This window comes from Centruroides vittatus, unplaced genomic scaffold (genome assembly GCF_030686945.1).
Source record: "Centruroides vittatus isolate TY-2023 unplaced genomic scaffold, ASM3068694v2 contig_717, whole genome shotgun sequence".
NCBI classification, from domain to species: Eukaryota; Metazoa; Arthropoda; class Arachnida; order Scorpiones; family Buthidae; genus Centruroides; species Centruroides vittatus.
In genome coordinates, this window is record NW_027122456.1 from 2,637,975 (window position 1) to 2,659,434 (window position 21,460).

General features: G+C 32.0%; 1 protein-coding gene across 1 annotated transcript in view; it reads right to left on the bottom strand.

Moving 5' to 3' along the window:
* Positions 1-21,460, bottom strand: part of LOC136980687 (dynein axonemal heavy chain 2-like) — a 647,596-nt gene that overhangs the window by 53,577 nt on the left and 572,559 nt on the right. The window contains exons 66-69 of the mRNA XM_067276853.1: positions 19,110-19,304; positions 10,739-10,923; positions 9,044-9,260; positions 1,101-1,217 (exon numbers count right to left, since the gene is read on the bottom strand). Coding sequence (XP_067132954.1) covers positions 1,101-1,217; positions 9,044-9,260; positions 10,739-10,923; positions 19,110-19,304 — 714 coding nt within the window. The remainder of the gene's footprint in view (positions 1-1,100; positions 1,218-9,043; positions 9,261-10,738; positions 10,924-19,109; positions 19,305-21,460) is intronic.

Sequence of the window (21,460 nt, forward strand, 5' to 3'; positions counted from 1 at the left end):
GATTTCAAACTCTGTACTGTCAGTTCTTTTTGTTTCCTTCACCTTGTGTGTCCGACCCTAAGTTCTATCTGGTTGCTCAGGTGAAAGCAGGCAAAAGGTGGATGCACGTGGTGCAAGCTTACCTTTATGCCTTTCTGCCATCAGGGCACTTATCATGAGCACATGATGCTACCATCCAGGTGGTACATGATAATGTTTTTTTTTTTTATTTTTACAAACAAACATGGTAACCGACAATTCAGAAAACGCAATGCAGATTAACTGAAACCAATGTTATAATGACAGGATAACATAATAGATACATTAGTTGTGAAGCACTACAATATCACTGTGTAAATTTTTAGCCTTTTCACAAATTATAGCTTTACTAACACTGTCTCCAGCAAGTTGCTTTTCATTGATCCATATTAGCAGCAGTTTTTCAACTTCATCTAAAACTTTAGATCTTTGTTTTGATATCACATTCACTCCTTTAGCCACTTCAGCAACTTTAAACGTTTCTTTGTTTCTAATAATTGTAGAGATAGTCGGTGTTGCCACATTATATTCCTTAGTGATGTCAGAAGCACAAATGCCATTCTTGTATTGTGCAATTATTTCTTTTTTTAATGCTGCACTTAAATTTTTCTATTGCCACTATCACTTTTCTCTTTCTTGGGTGCTATATTGATTAAATATATAGATCACAAAATTGGGAAAAAGGTTTAGCACAAACAAAACGAAAACATTGCTTTTCCGTTTGTGCTAAACAAACGGAATGAAAATGAAGTTGAAAAACCGCATGAGGTAAACATTGCTTTTCCGTTTGTGCTAAACTTTTGTTTAGCACAAATGGAAAAGCAATATTTACCTCGTGCTTGCCTAACAGCAACTAAAATTTGACATAAAAAAATGTTACGTTCATTGTCCGAATTTTGTCCATTATCCAAGACAAAATTTTTGCAAAATAAAAGTTTGTTAACTGAGGTTCCACTGTACTTTAAAATTTATATCTAAAATGAAATTAAAAATTTGTTTCATACATTATGAAGTATATTTGAAATTATTCAGTTTAATAAAATTAATAACAAATTAATTTTTTTATTTTGATGTTAACTTACTTCATGTATTAAGGCAATATTAACAGATGAAACATCTTGTTCTATAAATTTATTGGCAACCTCTTTATTTATATAATCTGGTAACTTACATAATATATCTGTACACATATCTATTACCTGTAAACAAATATAAAATAATAAGTAAATATATAAACTTTCATTTGAAGTTCATTTTGTAGAAAGGATTCTGTTTCATCTGTTTACTAAAACAATTTTTTATTATTAAGAAACATAATTTCTTGCATAATAACTCATAAAAACTGCTAAAATGAAAATAAAAACTTAACACCTAGGCCTAACTTACATCTATTGTACAGGTACATCGAACACCTCTGAAATTGCCATTGAAAACATGTCACTTAACCCATAAGCAGTTTAGAAAACTTTGTTGAATTACTTAATGCATCTTTAACAGTGGGATTTTTAAAAATCCCATTATTAAAGGTGCATTAAATAATTCAGCTAAGTTACTACAGTACATCATCATGAATACATCAAAAACATTGTCTTAGACATTTCATTTTTCCCATTTTTGGTTTTATTTCTATTAGTAATTCATTGTAGATTAAATAAGTGAAATGGCAAAAATGAAATATTTGAGATGGCACTGTTTTAAGTGTATTAAGTAATAAAAATATTAATAGTTATGTATTTAACCAAAGATAAACTTCCTTATATGGTAAAAATCTAATGGATTGTAAACATCAGATCAGAAAGTTATTAATACTAATGATTACAATCAATAAAATTATTGATTGTAATCATTAGTATAAACAACTTTAAACTTATTGTCTTCTAACTTGAAAATTATTTGTATATAATTTAAAATACAGTGATGCTTTATATTTATATAATACAGTGATACCTTGTCCTTTGAACAACTCTAACTTAAAACACTAAATTCAGCAAAAATTTGCCTAGGAGTTTGAACAATTCCTCAAAGTTGAAACTGCACATGCAGTTCATGAAAAAATGCATTCAAAGCATAAATTCAATCTGTTGTGTAGCCAAGTTGTCTCTGGCTCTCATGTTATTGTGAGCATGCAAACTAGGAGGGAGGATCAGTTAATTCCGCATCAGGTTGATCTAGGGGCTGTTTGCGTGTGGGTGGTGGTGGTGGTGGTGGTGATAGAGACACTGATTACATATGCCTTTACAAGCAGCCCATTTTATTTATACAAAAAAGGTGTTTACAATGGTTCTTGGCATTCAGTTCCTAGAACAGAGTTTATCCACACTGGAGTTCCTTCCTTTGGAGAAGGGTGTGTTTGAGAAGATGTATCTTCTTATCTTGTCTTCGCTTGGACATTGCTGTGAGGTTTGTCCGCAGCCCTGGGGCAAGTGTGAAGAGATGTTCATTGGATAGGTACTGTAGACGTGAAGCCTGTTGAGAATTGAACGTGTAGCATGAGATAGATAGAGCAAAGTGAGGATGGTTTTGCTGCCTCTGCGAATTACAAATCATGTGATGGCGAGAGAGTGCTTCCATAAACGTGCTGACACTGTCTGTGTTGACACTTGGTATGTATGATGACTGATCAAGTGCATTGACTAACTGAGAGTGTTGTGTCCTTGAAGACCAGGGATTATATTAATGTCTGTTTTTGATCAGCCATTCTGATTGGTCAATTTCCCTCATCTGTGCTTTCCAAATGGCCCTTCCTTGTTACTAAGCATAACAGGATCTCAACTTGGATTGTGGGAAAGGTCAAGCTTGAAGCAAAATTTGATATTCCAATAGGAGATGGTCAATCTTAGGACTACATTCTTTCTACAATTTATGACTGCATCACATTTTAACATAAACAAAATTCGTGTCTAGTTACAACCATTTCTTCTTGCCTTCTAAATTTAAAACAAATAACAATTTCACAAATTTGGTGATGGTTCAGACCAATCTGGAACCTCACATCATGCTCTTATGTTTTAGTGCGTTTTTTTGCATTATATATGAGGTTGTGGCCGTCGGCCATGATATTGTATATTTTGTATATTTTATATTGAATTAGTCTTAGATTTTCTTTGTTCCTTTGTCTAACTCTTTCTAGAACTTTCTTTTGTCTAACTCTTCCTAGAACTCTCTTTGTCTAACTCTTTGCCCTTGGGGGAGGATTATCTTTCCCTCAATAGGTAGAACAAAAGGTGAAGTAAGGCCCTGGGGCCGGTGAACAAAGGGGAGAGAACAGTCTTGGTCGAGCTCTTGACGAGAGAAGGTAGTGCTCCAGATCGAGTGTCCGACGATTGGAGGCTACGAGGAGCCAAGGAATCGATAGGAAGGAATTCCTATAAGAGAACTTTGAAGGAAGTCTGGGTTGGAATCCCGAAGAGGTAGGAGCTGAAAAGGAGTGCTCCAGAAAGGGAGAAGGGTGATCTAAGAGGATAAAGTGCAGAGAGAGATCATCGAGGAAAGACGACTCAGTCTGAAAGAAAAAGATTATAGACGAAAGATCTATAAGGAAAAGGGCTACAAACGTAACAAAAGAGAGAGATCCGAAGTTGTTCCCTACCAAAAGACACATCGCAAAGAAACCCGGGTATTTCTACTACTTTTCTTATCTTTCCTTATTTCTTCTATTCTTCCAATTTCTTTTAGTTTTAAGTTAGTATAAGTTAGTGTAAGTGAATACGGTCCTCGTCAGATTGTCGCGTGTGTGCAAGATAACTGTTTTTGAGGACAAACTTTTAATTCCTGTATATATAAAATTCTAGAAGTTGTAAAGTTGGGATCCTATGTAAGAACCTGTTCAGAGAGAATAAAACTACTTTGTATTAAGTTTTATTTTGTACCATTTCGCTCGCGGGATCGTGTACCTCTTGTTACGAACATTACAAGGTTTTGTTATATATATTGTGTGTTATTGTAAATTATTAACAATTTCTTCCTGAAAATTTTCTTCATCAATAGCTTTTGAGTGTCCCTTACTTTATTGTTTAAGTCAAAAATACCCTAATGGAACTTTTTAAATCACATTTGACATGTTCAAAGATTAGGAGCATCTTCTCCATACAAACTGTGAAAAAGGTGTTATAATACAATCAAGATAGCATATAAATAAAACAACAATTTAAAGCAATCATCCAATAAAGCTGAATATTAATCGGGCTTTAGTCGGATGATTAAAACAACAATTTATTAACAAGTGACAATAACACAATGCAGACAAATAAAAGAAAAACAATGCCAATTCTAGGGCATTTTCCCAGCTCTGCCCAAGGTAAAACAAAAATCAGCATGCACACTAACAACTAACAAAAAAAAAATAACCCATAAACGTATCATGTTTATTAGACAAAATTCTAAGATCTTTATCTTAGAATTTCATATAATAAGCATGATACATTTATTTCAAAAGTACCTTGAAACTAAATTTAAACTAACTTTTAACTATAGAGATAAAGGACAGACAAAGGAAAGGGTAAAAAAAGGGGGGTTACCCATTGTGGCAATTGACGCACCACTTGATTATGCGTTCGCTGAGAATATATATATAGAACCTTTAGTCATATATCTCACCATTTGCTTTATTTACACAATGTACATAGAAATCTTGTTCTACACTATCGGTACGGTTGGATAGGATCCACGTGTCGGTACACGAGAGTAACCTGCGTCCGGAGAGTAGCTGACAAGTCGGAAAAAAGATTATGGTGGACGGCTTGCACATGTTTATATACCCGTCGCACTAGCGCCACCTGGATTTTCAGATGTAGCGCTAGTTACAATTATTCGGCCGCCACACCCATGCTAGGTTGATTCTTTCAACAAAGATGATCCTTTCAACAATTTTCAGAAAAATTTTCTTTCCTTCTCTCCATATGGGGAATTAACATATCTTGGATTGGGTATTAAAGAGGATTTTCTTTATCAATGTTCAAGTGATGGCTCAGGATTCTTGGAGCATGAAGCCTCCAAGAAGTTGATTAGTCTCTTTCACTTGTTAGGATTGAACCTTTTCTCATCACTTCCTCTTTGGGTCTGACCTCATTTCCCGATCACCGCTACTTCTCCCACCTCATAGCTCCTTAGGCACTTCTTCTCCTCCTCAGAACACTCTTAACATGGATCATCAACCAAGTAAAGTAAAAAAATGGAAGAGAGAAGATACTAGAAAAGGAAAAAAACAAATAACAGAAGCTGTAAACTAAAATATGCTAATTTTAAAACTATGGCATATAGCCACAAAATTACAATTTTTTAATTTTTACTGTTTGTATGCTGTTATATCCCAAACTCATAAAGCATAACATATTCAATTTGCTTTTTATCTGAAGATATTACAACTTGATTTTATTCAAACAAAATGTGAAGTAAAAAAGTTTGAAATACACTTATAAACAAACATCACAATTTCAGATTGGCAATCATGTGTTAAATTTCATAACTATTATAGTTAAATCATAAATCTATATTAAGTAATGACAGCTGTTAAAAATATGAAAAAAATCTTCTGTTCAACCCAATATAACTTTTATTTATTCACCATGGCATCCAAGCAATACTTGGAAACAATGAAGTCTAAGAGTAAGATTGTAACAGTGGCATGGCATGGCGCATGAAAGCTGTGGAAGCACCACTTCCCTTGTATTTTCTAAAATATAAATACATATTGTGTGATTCATATTTTAACATACTTTGAATTAATTAAAATTAATATTTTATTGTAACCGCATTATGTATCTCATTACAAATTTCTATACTATATGTGAAAAAAAATGATAAGATTGGCATTATATAATTGAATATAAATTCTATATGCATGCTCCCAATGAAAGCACTGTATTGTCAAATACAGAATAGCTTCCATGGCAAAAATATTTCAATTGAGGGAACCAAGGGTAGGCAAATTCGTTTCTACCTCTTAACCGGCATTGAATCCATTAGATTCACCATGGGGTCGTAGGATGGGTTTTTAAGAGTTTAAAGTTTGCTCAGGAAGTTTGTGAGATACTCCTGTAAGTTGTTTTTCCTGACACCAGATAGGGAAGGAGATCGCACCCTACCATGCGTTAATTAACTCTGAACGAGTGAGGAGGATACATGGACATATGATAAGCTTTGACTTAGAGTAGAGTTCCAAGATGAGACCATGTTTTCTTAACAAAACGAGATTTAATAAAACAAACAAACAAACAAACAAACAAAAAATAAATACGATATCGAAAGGATGATAATTACTACCTTAATCATGAGAATAACAAAACCTATCTATTTTTTGAGAGAGAGTTTACAAATATATACCGTATTTTACGGACTATAAGACGCACCTTAATTTTTAAGCAATTTTTTAAAAAATACATATAAGATACTAAAAACTGAACCTGTTACTGGTGTAATTTGCGTGAAAAAATCTTCTTTCCACAAACGTTTTTGAGCTTTCAAAATAGCTCTTCTTCAGGTAGAGAAAAAATTCCGACGAAACACTTCGAAAAAGGAACGTAGACATTTAAATAAAAAACCGAATCTAAAACTAGAACGCAGATGTTTAAACAAAAATATGGAACTCGCATAACGAACATTAAGGTGGTCATGCGCATTCGTGCGCTGATGTTGGTATTTGAGCTAATTGAGCGACTTCAACGCTCACAATACGCACCCACTACGCGCACGAAGACCAACACTGGCCAGGATGAACGTACACGCCTCCCAGTCACCTTTAACCCATATGTTAAAGCAATATACGCTGAGATCGCTGGAAAACAACAATTACAAATAGCCTATAAAAGATGCCCGACAATCTACGACATTCTCAGAAATAGAAAAGGCAGTCCAGTTCGTGGCAGGCTTCCTGGCGTGTACTCTATCCCGCTGAAAGATAACAGATGTAATGAGAGCCTTGTATATATCGGCTCAACCAAGCGATCTTTAAATACCAGAGTGCAAGAACATCAAGCGGACCTTCAGCACGGGCGGTACACCACGGCCCTAACCACCTTTGCATCTGATCCCGATATAGAACCGGAGTTCAACAAAGCTGACATCATCGACACTACGCCCCACCTGGAGCAACTAAAATGGCGGAAAGCTATATCCATCTGTAAGGCTAACCACCAAACCACATGTATAAATCGGAAGGATGAGATTAATCTTTATATAGCGTGGCAGGCCCTCATAAACAACGATCTATAAATACCAACATCAGCGCACGAATGCGCATGACCACCTTAATGTTCGTTATGCGAGTTCCATATTTTTGTTTAAACATCTGCGTTCTAGTTTTAGATTCGGTTTTTTTTATTTAAATGTCTACGTTCCTTTTTTGAAGTGTTTCGTCGGAATTTTTTCTCTACCTGAAGAAGAGCTATTTTGAAAGCTCGAAAACGTTTGTGGAAAGAAGATTTTTTCATGCAAATTACACCGGTAACAGGTTCAGTTTTTAGTATTTCATCCCCGGTGTCAGAGTGAAGTGTAATTTTACTTACATATAAGATACTACGAACTATAAGACGCATCTGAATTTTGGAGGCAATTTTTCAAAAAGTGCATCTTATAGTCCATAAAATACGGTACTACCTCGCCTGTAGGTCGGTGAGTAATCTTCTCTGTGGGTTGAGAGTGTAGGAGGTGGATGTGGATCTTGTGGGACAATCTTCTATACATTTATATGAGCACAAAATAAAATATTATGTCGAGGAGATCTTGTGGCCGACGACCATCTTCTATGGCATGTTCAGATTCTGTTGAAATGCCGGCATCTATGTGGCAATATCAATTATGATAAACTGCATGAATGGTGGGAAAATCGCCCTTTTTAATCCCTTCTCTAGCTAATAGCATCAAAGGCACACACAGGATGTATGATGAGTGCAGATAGGGTAAACTGACATATGGTTGTCCAAATTACAGATAAGACCGTGTTGTAGGAAAGGAAGTCGATTTCCCTTTTCTCCAAAAATGATGAATGTAACTTCCCTTTGTGTAAACAACTTATGAAAATTAAATGTATTTTCCATGCCAAATTAATTGTATAAATCCCAATTCTCACACAATTGTGTAAAGAAGCCAGATTACAGGTATTTGCACACGTGCTTTACAAAGCACCAATCTTATGCAGTTTAACTTGTAGATGCCAAAATATTGTATAACGCTTCCAACGATTCTATCCAGGGCCGGCACAGCTTCCCTATCATCAAATGTCACCACATGCCACTGGATTGTAATATCAATGATTGACATAAAAGAGGAACTTATTGCAAAGCATGAAAGCAGTACATGTGTGGAAAATCTGACAGCCATGTTTAAGATGCTGAAGTCAATGGTGTATGACCAGTAAATGCAATTTTCATTTTATTATACAGTATTTATGTATTAATATTTTATTTATTGTTTTCATGTTTTAATTGATTATTTAGGGCATTTAGTTATTATTTTTATCTTTAATTATGTGTATTTACTGTTTTACGAGGTAATTTATCAAAATGAGTATTGTTTAGGGTCTGGAAATGGATTAATCACATTCTATTATTTCTAATGGAAAAAATTGCTTCAGACTTTGAATGATTCAGAATGTCCTCCTGAAATGAATTAAATTCAAAGTACGAGGCACCACTGTATATTATTATTATGTATTTTAAATAACAACTTTATTATTGTATATATTTTCTTTCACCATCTTTAACATCAAAATGCAGTTTTTTATTTATAATAAAGTTATTTAAACTTATATTATTAAAAAAAAAATCAAAACATATTATTATTAATTCAATCTGCGGTGACTTAAGTTAATTCATTAACATTAAGATTGAAAAAATTAAAGTAATAAAATAGAAAAGATTGCCATAAGTTAGTAAATTAAAATTTTTAAAAACAAAAATGATAGCATTTCTTAAATATCTTAACACAATAATTACAGTATTTTAAATTAATAATTACAACTTAAAAATTAATTTTATTGAAATAATTGTATAATACATTCATAAAAGACATTAATTAAGATTAAAATTACCAATTGTTCTTTATCATCACATAGTTGTATACTTTTAATATCAGGCTGAATATATATTAAATTGTCTAATAGACATTGTCCATCTTGGATCTGTACAGTAATAGTTGCATTTGGATGAACACCAAAAATTTCAGTGTCTTCTATATGTGGTATAAAATTAACATGTGCTAAATAAGATGCTAAATTACCAACATTTGGTACTAATAAATTGCATATTCTACAAAAAAAATAAATACATTTTAAGAAAATGTTGATAAATTTTTTAAATTAGTTCAATAAAAACTATATTTAGTGCTCATAATTTCATGTAATAAAGTATAGGTAAATAGTGTAATTAATAATTAAATAGACTGTTTATCTACAGAAATCAAACATATATCTTTTATTATGTATCAGAAATGTTTTCAACTATATTCTTGCCATATTCAGTGTGCAAAATAACTGCTCAATAGCAGTTTAGAACATGAATTTCTTGCTCCATTGTGGTCTTACTTTACATGAAATACAGTCAAACCTGTTTTTATGCGGTGGATAGGGACCGCATAAAAAAAACGCATTAAAAAAAAATCGCACGAAACTTCACGAGTGGCTATAAAAAATAGTTTTTGCAACACAATTTAAAAATATTTTTTTATGCGGTCAATACGGACTGCATAAAAAAATCTCACATAGAAAATAACTCAAAACCGTATGAAATAGAATTTATTGACAACAGATGTCAGCACTTGACTGCATTGTCTCGTCTATCGTCTGTTTTACATATTTTTGTCCAGGTGGTGTTTTGTTGATTTAAAAAATAAATTATTTCATTTTTCGCATATTCATGCAATAATATTACTATAATAAATTCATTTATGCTATAATAAGTTTATTTAGCTATAATAAGTCAACGTGAGACATGACAAATCGCACGAGACTAGTCGCCAACTATACCGCACAAATAAAAAATTGCACAAAAAAAACCTGCACAAATAAAAAATTGCACAAAAAAAGACCGCATAAAAACAGGTTTGACTGTATTGCAGTTTTTTGTTTTGTATAACATGGATAATAATTTATTATTATTTAGCTATATATAGGATATATAGGAAGAGCTTGTATGTAGCCCTTCTGCTTTTTTTTTCTTCTTTTGGAACAATTAAAATAGCATAGAATGCTTATTTATTTTAGTAATAGAAAAGTGTTTAAAGATTTTATGTTTTTTTTTAAAAACAACATTAATTTTATATAAGTAGGAACTGCAACGGTCCCCTAAAATTTCTCTGGATCCAGAGAAAAATTCTTTAGCTCCCTATTCTTGACAGCTCTGCTGGAGATTATATATTTATATATATATATATATATATACACATACATAGTTATTCTCACTTATATAATATATTTGAGTTATTTGTTCTAATGCATGGAAGTGGCCACTTTCTTGCAGCTCAGTGCTTTGCCTGTAAATAATTTTTGAATAAAGAATAAAAAATGTTCTACATTATAAAGATTCATTACATTTTACGTATTTACTTATAATTTAAATTATTCTATTAATTATATAACATAATTACTGTTTAAATATTTAATTTCATGCATCTTTAAAAAATGAAACAGTAAATAATTCTTTGAATATATAAATATTTATTTAAAATATAATTATACAATAAAATAATCTATAAATTTTATGATTTAAATGTAGTCCATAGTACTTACTTGAAACCTTTTTCTGAAAAAATCGATGGACAAAAACATTCATTTGCATAGACATGAATCAGTCTTTTATCCCATTCATCAATCACATGTCCTTCATATACAATTTCTTCTATAAAATATTTCAATGCATCCCATGAAGTTCTTTCATATTTCTCAAGACATGATGTCAAAAAATATTCAGCCACCTATCAAATCATATTAATTGCATAAATTAATTCTTTACTTTAAATTTAAAATTTCAAGTTTAAGAATGGATTATGAATATTGCAATTTATTATTTGTTTTTCATTAAACAACTTTTTTTTTTTTCGAAATTGTATAATTATCAATGTCAGTACTAACAGCTTAAATTCTGACATAAAAAATATAATTTTAAACAGAGAAATTGTTTCTTGTCCTTATTACTTGGTTTAAATTTTTAACATATCTATACAGCTAAATTTAAGGACTTATCACACCATCTTTTAAAAATAATTCAAGTAGAAAACAAGAGACCAATACAAAAATTCTTTAAAAGAGATTCCTCAAGACAATACATACAAATGTGTCTCTATTCCAATCCAGTCCCCTCAAATGCACATTTGAGGAATTAACAATCTTACAGTGGAGTCAACCTTTCTTTATAGGCTGCTCGTCTGCCTTTAAATGTAAAACAGTTGTAGTATGAAGGATCAATGAAATGTTCCGAACGTATAAAAATGGCAAGTGTGTAGAGGATCTTACAAATTCAAGCACACGATAACTATATATTCTTTATAAAACTTAGGATCACAATATCTATGGTTATACAATTATGTTTTCCCCGTTTTGCAACATAAATTAGATGAATCAAATCTTATAACAAGTATATACCCAACAAGTACAAACAACTATATATATATATATATATTGAGGTTTACACATCGTGATAGTACCAAACAAATCCCTCCACCGGCTGGATGATGGGTTAACCGAGTACAATTGATAATCTAAGTCTAATACTAAGCCTAATACTAAATATTAAAATTATGATTAAATCTATTTACAAAAGTTACACTGACGGAACATACGCTGATCGATTGCTGGTAATTCTCCCAACGAATGAAAAAAATAACTATAGATTGACAATAATCGTCTCTAAAGAAGTTATATATTATAACCATCGTGAGTCCACACAATGTTTTTGTCTCGATGACGATGGATTGCCTTTTTTGTCGTTCACAACTCAAAACCTCGCTACATCAGAATTCCTCTCTCCTTACCTCCTTGTTCCTTCTCATAGAGTCCGTTGAAGTTCTTCCTATGAAGACCAATCCACCAGAAGAAAAAGAATGGCTCTAGTATGGCGCTCCCACAATTTATATACCGTGCCAATAAAAAACAAAAGACACGTGAGCCATACGTCACAAACATAGTCCAATCACAATGAAACAACAACGGTAAAACTCGGCACGTGACAAACGGAACTAAGTATAATAATACTAGTACGCGACTAGACTGTAAATAAGTCCACTCTAATAACCTTAAATAGCTTCGCAAATATATTTATCCACAAACGTTTTCGGTCCCTTAGGACCTTCTTCAGGTGGGATTTAAGTAGAGAGTGACCCTACGAACCAAACTTCGTAGGGTCACTCTCTACTTAAATCCCACCTGAAGAAGGTCCTAAGGGACCGAAAACGTTTGTGGATAAATATATTTGCGAAGCTATTTAAGGTTATTAGAGTGGACTTATTTGCTCTTGCTTCGTTTTCTTGTGATGGATTTTAGATGGTAAATTTCGATACGGAGTTTACCAAAGGAATAAACAAACCTAGTGTCATAACACTACACTAATTTATACTGGATGCCTTTGTTAAAACCCGTTCTGTTTAGTTAAAACTAGTTTTAACTCAAATTCATTTTTGACTAGCAGTAAATTCTAGTTTTAACTAGACAAAACAAGTTTTAACAAAAACATCCAGTATAAACTAGTTTCAACTAACTAAAAACTGGTTTTGACTGCAACATATAGAGTGATTCGGGGTAAGATGGTAAGCGAGGGAAGATGCCTACTTTTTGATATTTTCAAATGGTGACGTCAGATATTGTCATATGTTTGTACGATGAATTGTTGGGCCAGTATTGAGTGCGGAAAGTTATAGTTGGCTACCGTTACCTCATTTTCTACATCCGAGAAGAAAAACTTCATTTTTATCTTGCTTTTATTGTTGTGAAATATTTATAGAATCGTTTTAAAACTAAAAGTTAAAACAGAATTTATTAAAAATTGCGAAAAATAATTAATGTGTGATATAGTTAAGGTTCTAAAGTTTCCATTGTGAGCTACTGCCAATCCTGATCAGACATGCACTGATCAGGATTAGAACACATGATTCCACTAGGCATTTTACCCTGACAAATGGAAGAGATGCCACATTTTTCTTGGGGTAACATGCCTATTTTTTGTTAATTAAATTCCAATATGCCTATTTTTAATAAATTTTTGTTTTCTCGTTTTATTGCAGGATATGCATAGAAATTAAATAAGGACTTTTCAAAAAGGTTTTTGGTCTGAAAAAAGCTTTCAGCTAGCTATAGAGCACGTTAGAACGGGCGGAAACTTATCAATATTTATGTACTGTGCTGTTACACTTACTATAAAGTACTTCGTACTACATATGCAATAAATTAAATTTGGTTAAGATATTCGGAAATTAATTTTATGCAATTATATTTATTTTACCCCAACGGCATTTTAGGCATATCACCCTGAGTATCCGAGTGAGATGCCTAAAATGCCAGACAGTGAAAAAGTCATCATTGCAAGCACAATACATAATTATTTTTGATATACTCCAAAGTTTTTATTTGAAAAACATGCTCAAGAATATGATATTTTTGTTAGAGGCCTAAAAACTCAAATTATCACTATAATTTCCTTCATAAGCAAAATGTTAGGCATCTTCCCCTGAATCACTACACATAACTTTATTTATTTCCCCTAAACATATTTATGTAGCTAAAATTAGTTTTAACTAATATTAAAAGTTAAAACTAGTTTTATCTAAAATCAAAACATGTACAGCAGTAAATTAACTAGACAAAACGGATTTTGTCTAGTTAAAACTAGAATTTACTGCTAATCAAAAATGAATTTGAGTTAAAACTAGATTTAACTAGACAAAACGGGTTTTAACAAAGACATCCAGTATAAACTGGTTTCAACTAGTTAAAATGCGTTCTAACTAAAAACGGGTTTTGACTGTAACATATTTATAACTACAATAATGATTAATCACTACACAGTTAACATATCTGTTTCACGTTTAGAAAAGTAGAAAATATTTTTTGGCACCAAAAGACACATTTATATGTATTGTCCTGAGGAATCTTTTTTAAAGAATTTTTGTGTAATTTAAGTCCTGGCCATATTTTAAAACAAGAGACCAATGTTTGCTATGCTTCTTTTATTTGATTAAAGATGCATTTTGTGTTGGAATCAGTGATTGAAATTATTGTTAAATGCTATATGACATCGTTACGTACAACGCATTGTGTCGTGGTGATGTTTTGTAAACATTTTTCTGTTACATAATAAAAGGTTGGTGGTGCTGTTGACATCTTGGGGAGCCGTTGGTGACAATGACCTTGTTTCACTCTTTCCTTTTCAGTGCTAACCTTCCATGAGTCAAGACAGTGTAATCTTTGTGTATTCTTTGTTTCTTTGTTACATAACCAGTTACGTAAGTCTAACTAGTTTTTACTAATCTCTGAAAAGCAACATCAAGTCTAACATTTTGGACTATTATCTCCCTCTTCAGTTTAATCTTGTTTGTAAATCACAGCATTAATTTTTTGTTTTTAGGTTTGCAGGTTTTTCAGTTAATTTTAAATTAAGACTGTAAATCTTATATTACAAAAAACAATTTTATACCACAGTCTTGATTAAAATTAACTTAAGAATCTGTAAACCTAAAAGAAATAAATGATGGGACTAGTTAAATTTCTAGAAAAAATCAAAATGTCTAAATATAATAATAATAATAACAACTTTATTGTATTAAGGAAACCTTGTTACAGGGGGGTTAGATAAAACAATAAATAATTGGCATGTAATTACATTAATAAACAATACAATCATATAAATCCCATGTGGGAGAAACCACAGTGGTAGTCATTAACAAAAACACAGAAATATATAAATGTACAAACTTCGGAAAACGTTGTTGAGATAATTAATTAAACAATGGTATCACTAGCTCTACAATTGGTTAATTCTTTAGTAATATGAGTGAAGAAATTATTTATTTTATACATATATATATAAATAGATGATAAATTATTAAATTTGGATCTAAAGTTTGATTCTTGATTTTTATAAATCAATTTGTTAATTTGATATTTTTGATGATACTTCTGTTATGCTGGACATTCGTTGAGGATATGAAATAGTGAGAAATTATTAGATTTACACCAGTAACAATTTTTTGTAAAGTCAATATAGTTATTGTTAGTAATAATAGAATATTTATTAAGTCAAATTTGTAGTAGTAGACATTTAATGTTTACATGTATATTTGCAGTAATGAAATTCGGATTTGTAGGTATATTTAAAATAGACTAATACCAAGGATAGTAGGTCAAATTTAAAATATTGTTTTGATCTTCAGGAATGGAGTGCGATATGGCTGATTCCATCAATAGGGAGTATCCAAGTTTATTATAGGCTTATATACAATTATAGATACAAAATTTACAAAGTATGCATTGGACCACATAGAGACACCTCTGTGTCTCAGGAAAACTTCTAGTATAGTGGTTAGATTTCAATACAAAGTGTGGCGGCCGCATATTTGTAACTGGCGCTACACCTAAAAATCCAGGTGGCGCTGGCGCGGCGGATATATAAACATGTACAAGCCGTCCGCTATATTCTTTTTCCCGACTTACCAGCGACAGTCCGGACGCGAGCTATTCTCATGTACCACGTGGATGCTATCTAACCGTACAGTTGTAGAACGAGAATTCTTTGTACATAGTGTGAATAAAACAAATATGAGATATACGACCACATGTTTTATATATTCTCAACAAACACAATTAAGTGGTGAGACAACCACCACACAAAGTATTTTCTGCTGTCAGCATGCAAAACTCTGAAATACCGCTTGGAAGATATCATTCACAGGCAATCAATTAATCCCAACATGAAGTCTGAAATGTCTAACACGTATTTCCTCCAATGGAAATGGATTCTTCCTATTTGCTTATAATAGTCTTTGTTCACCGCTTCAACTACAACATGTGATTGCTAGAAAACTGTTCACACAGATGAAGACATGGGTGAGAAAACCACAAGGGCAACAATGGCCAGTCAGAAAAAGAAAAAACCTTGTTACAACTTGGCACTCCCTTAAATACTCCTCTTCCATTGCACCAGTGTTGCCAATTATAATGCACAAACAAGAAGAAATAAAACAATAAGTGTGTTATATAGCCCAAAATACTACAAATAACTAGTGTCCAGGGAAGTATCGAGAGTACTCCAGACAATAAGTTGGGTAAAATGTATGCGTGAAGACTTTAAATAGACAATGCCTTGACTTTCAATTAACAAGGTTTTAATAATAGACAAATACATCAGAACCTACACTACTTGCTACTAGATACAACTAACAACACTCGCGACAATTAATAGATCCTTTACGAGGAGCTAATCATGTGGTATAAACAAAAATTAATTTTACAATATATATTACAGATGAAGGTCACTCACTGAATCTCCTGTTAGCCGAGTATATGAAATAACAAAACCCTGAGAGTCGCTCGGCTTTGATAGAATTAAAAAAAGAGGTTTATTAATTTCAGCGAACATAAATAATTTACAAAGAAACGATTACACACACTTACTAATTACTAATACAAATACATTTGGGACTGCGCGTAACAATGTCATCAATTAGTCCCCGCGTGCCGACAAGACAAAGAACTTATTCTAACTTATATCTAGCTTAACTAAGTACAGGGCCCTAGAGAAAGATAAGGTGGAAGAGAATTAAACAGAGATGATAAGACTGAAAATTGGTTCGAAGGGGTGACTGGCGGTAATAAATAAGAAAAAAAAACCTCGGATCCGTTCCTTAATAACTTTCTTTGTTTCTGTTCGTCCCGTTTTTCTCTCTCTCCGAAAAATCTTCCTTCCTCTCGCTCCTGTCCTCCTATCTCCTCTGACGTAACCCCTCGACCCCTCGGTGTCACACCCTTTTTGTTTTTATTACCGTCCAGGCCACATGTGTCGACTAACTACCGCGTGGTTAAGTAAATAGAAAACGGAAGTAAAATTGTTACTACAGGAAGATAGTATGAGGAAAGTAAAGAAAAGAAAATAAATAAGGTTTAATAAAGCCACACTCCCTAGTATGAGAACAAATTTTCCTTTCAGGGGTCCAAGAATCCACTCTCAATAGTCTCAGCCACGTGATTCACTGATGAGCTCAGAGAACAATAATATTAATCTTATCCGGTAAAAAACTTAACCAATATCCAGCCAACAGTGTTATATGACACTATTGGCTGGATATTGGTTAAGTTTTTGGTATCTAGTTGTAAAATCAGTACAAATCATGACTAAAATTTCAGTTTAACTTCAGTTTAACAGTCTAAGACTGATATTTATTCACCATTGGGTCTTCCAGGACCCTGACAGCTATACATTACCTGATGATAAATTTTATAATCATTAGAAAACAGTGATTCAATTATAAGAAAAGCATGCCATGTTTTTACCAGACAAAACACATCTATTTTATACATCAGATTCCAGAAATTAGAAAAGCAATATTTATTATTTAAACCTCTGATATAAAATAGAAGTCTCATATTATCATTATTATCCAAGTACAGAACTTTATATTTGTCATCCTTGTCCTCTATGTCATCATACTGTTTATCATTGAAAACTATATTTCTAAAAACGATTGTTTTCTGTCTGGAAATTTCATCTTTGTAATTACATACAAATATCTTATTGTCTATCTGTTGTATTGTTAAGTCACGCGAGTGTATGGCCAACGAAAGGACAAATTTACAATAAAACAAAACTTTAAGTTTAATGAAAAAAAAAACAACAATCAATAAAACACTCTTTCACCTCGCGTGATGATACGCAGGATTCTTTTACAACTCCGACTCGAAACCTCACACGTGTAGGCGAAGGAGTAGACAAAAATAACAAAGGGAAACACGTGGTTCACACACAATAAGCGCGACAAATTTATAACGAGTTACAAATAGGATATTCACCGGACTATTACAAACTAGGATTAAAACTAACTTACTTGCTATAGAAAGGGGAAAGAAGAGTTAGATAAATATATGGAATTATATATAAGAAGGGATAGGGGGTACCCAGAATAACGATGTGTCCTCGAGATCTCTATTTCGCTGAACGAGCCGATCCTATTCTTTCTCCACGTCTGCTCCGTCCCAGCTCCACACCAAGAATGACCGTTACTCCCGTTCTTTTGCCTCCGGGTCTTTTTCTTCTTTTGTCCTCCCCCTTACTTCCGGGGAAAGGACTGCCCCACCCGCAAGGAAAGTGAAAATAGAAAGATCGAGAAAACAAGGGAGACAGAACAAAGAATTGAAGGATTAATATAAGGCTTATAACTATCGCGTATATACAAAATTATGACGTACCGTCACAGTATCTCAAATTAACATTCATGCAAATTATTACATTTTGCATCAATTTCCATAATTGATTTGTCACTTTTATCATAGCCTGTTTCTTTATCAGAATCAAGGACAGAGAGCCTAAATTCAAGATCTATCAAAGCAGTGTCTATATTTTCAATCCATGCTTGCATTCTATCTAAATGCTCTAAAAAAAATCTGTAATTTACTATTTAAAGAAGCTTGTAATTTCAACAAAAGTCAGATTCATTCTTAAACATTAATCTCCTTTTTGGCAATTATATAAGACAACATCAGCTGTTCTGTTGACTCATGTGAAACATTCTCTTTGCTTCTGATCTTACATTTCATAGCAGTCTGTCTTGAGATAATAATAAAAAGTTTTCCTTTACTGAGATGAAAATTCTGTCATTTTCCAAAAAACAAAACAAAACAAAACAAAACAAAACAAAAAACAAAAATGAGTAAAATCACAAGAGCAAAAAATTCACACCAACAGCCACAACAGTCACCCCTTAAGTTGTTAATATGTTTTAGTCAATATATTAATTTTTAATTTGTAACTAAAAACAAAACAATGAATATAAATTAATTTTTAAGAATAATGTATACTTGCACATTATTATTTTACTGTTCTAAAATAATAATAGTTTTCTAATAATTAATAATAATAGTAATAATAATAATACTTAATAATTCATAATAGTTTTCTTACTGTAAAATCAGAATCATTGAATTTATAAGGAACATTCCAACCCAGGTTTTTAAAATATCTTCTTTCAATCAAAATAGAATGAAATGCTGTCAAACAAAATAGTAATGTTGCATATCTATCTTGAATATTTTCAGATTTAACAAACTGAGCTTCAGAAAATTTTGAGTATAATCGGCTCATATTATTTTTGATTCCCTAAAAATACATAAATTTAATAATTAAAAAAAGTATTAATATATGAAATGTGCAATGCCATAATTTGTTGAAAATGCCATTTTTTCTCTAAATACATTTTATTGAAGAATTGAATTTTAAACACAATGCTGCAAATTTCTGCTGCGAAAAAATATTGTGGTGATAGTGACTCTGTAAGTGGTTTTATTTTGAAGTTGAGTTTATGTGAAAACATAACGTTTAAAACAACAAAGTGCAAGTCATGTGACTTTTGGCACTTTAAAACATTACATCTTACATTTGCATCATTTTAATATTCTAGAGAATTTGTAAACTAGTGAGTTTTTTTACCATTTTATTGTAAAATTGAAATGAAATCATAAACTAAAAAATTTTTTTTCCACTCCTGAAAAGTTTGTTTTTTGGTATTTTTAACATTATGACATTACAGGCTTTATATATCAGTCAGACTTAACCCATTAGTTGCGGAATAAGACAAAATAAAAATTATAAGATAAGGTAAATTATGTATTTTTCAAATTATGAAATTGTGGTTGTTTGCATCGAGAGATTTGTACGTACGCGAACAAACGTTATAAATAGGAACATAAAAACTTATATATACAATTAAATATTCCTTTATTTCTCTCAGAACACGGTTCTTTTCTTTATTATTTACAATTGATCCCAACTTGAGTATCCTCACTGGGGAAGGGGTCGCCACTTATTCGCGTACAAGCGATAATACACGCGCTCGTAACATAAGATCTTTACAACCAACTTAAAAACTAAACTTGTAACTACCTTAAAACTAATGTAATAGGGAAACGGATAGACTTAGAAAAGATAGAAAGTATATAGAAATAGACAGAAAGTACCCGGGTCCACAATCGATCGACACACTCGGGGAAGTACCCTTCCACAATGGTAGCCTTTCCTCCTCCTCTTTATTCGGCTGTTCGTCCTCGATATTCTCTTATTCTCTCGGCGCTCTCTGGCCCTCGTGCCTATTTTTCTCTGTCCTCGACGGTCCTGCAGCTTCCTTTCTTCCTCTCTCTTTCGAGTCTCGAACGCTGCCTTGCACCTTCGTTCCTCTCGAGGTCTAGCCAAAAAGTGTCCGTTCTTCTACCACTTAGTCCTCAGGGCTTCCTCTTTTCTTTTGTTCACACTCCCAAATTCGTGGAAGTCCTAATACCCCCTTCTTTGTTTATCCCCTGGTTCTTAGAAGGGGTAATCCTCCCCCTCCGGCGATAACGGTTGATATACAACTTGTTGAGACAAAGGAACAGAAATAAAGTAGAAATGAAGGAAGAAGAAAGAAAGAAAGAAAAATATATATATGTATATGTATTTATAACTTACAAACTATAAAAGAAACACAAAAAAAAACACAATATGGCTGACAGCCACAAAATAACTTCAAAAAGCAAAATCAATTAAATGCTAAAGTTTTAAGGAGAAAGTAAAAATTTTATGCATATAATATTTATTTTTTTAAAAATATTTATTATTAAACACTTTTAAATAAATGCAATAATTGATGCATTTCAAATATTTAAATATATACTTAGAAAATTTTTGTAAAATTTCTAAGCGTATATTTAAATTATGTTTATTCATTTTTAATATATTTAAAAAGAGAATATATTAAAAATGTCTTTATGTTTTGTCTTTTCTACAAAAAGTTCACTTATCAAATATGTATACTTTTAATTGTGCTGATGCCAGAAGGAATTTTTTAACATTTTACCTATTGGGGCAAAAAGACACTTCCAAAGAAAGGTCAACTCTACCATGAGACTGTTATTTCCTGAGATGTGTAGAAAGAACACAATGTAAAGATATTTTTAATATATTATTATTTTTTTTTTTGATTTTTGTAAATTTTCTAAGTGTATACTTATTGTCCTGAAAATTTTATCAAATATTTAAGTATAGATTTAAGAGCTGTGAAAGTCTGATGCTGTATTAAATTATTTTAGATTATTAGTTTAAAGAGCTTTACTATTCTCCTCAAATAAGTAAGCTTTAGATGCAGAATTGTTACTTATTAAAGAATTGATGAGGGAGTTCAAATATCAATCCAATGTAGTGGATAATATACTTTGTTCCATGTTATCTAGAATAGAAGATTTCAAGTAAATTAGTTAGTTAAAAAACCAAATCCAACAGAACAA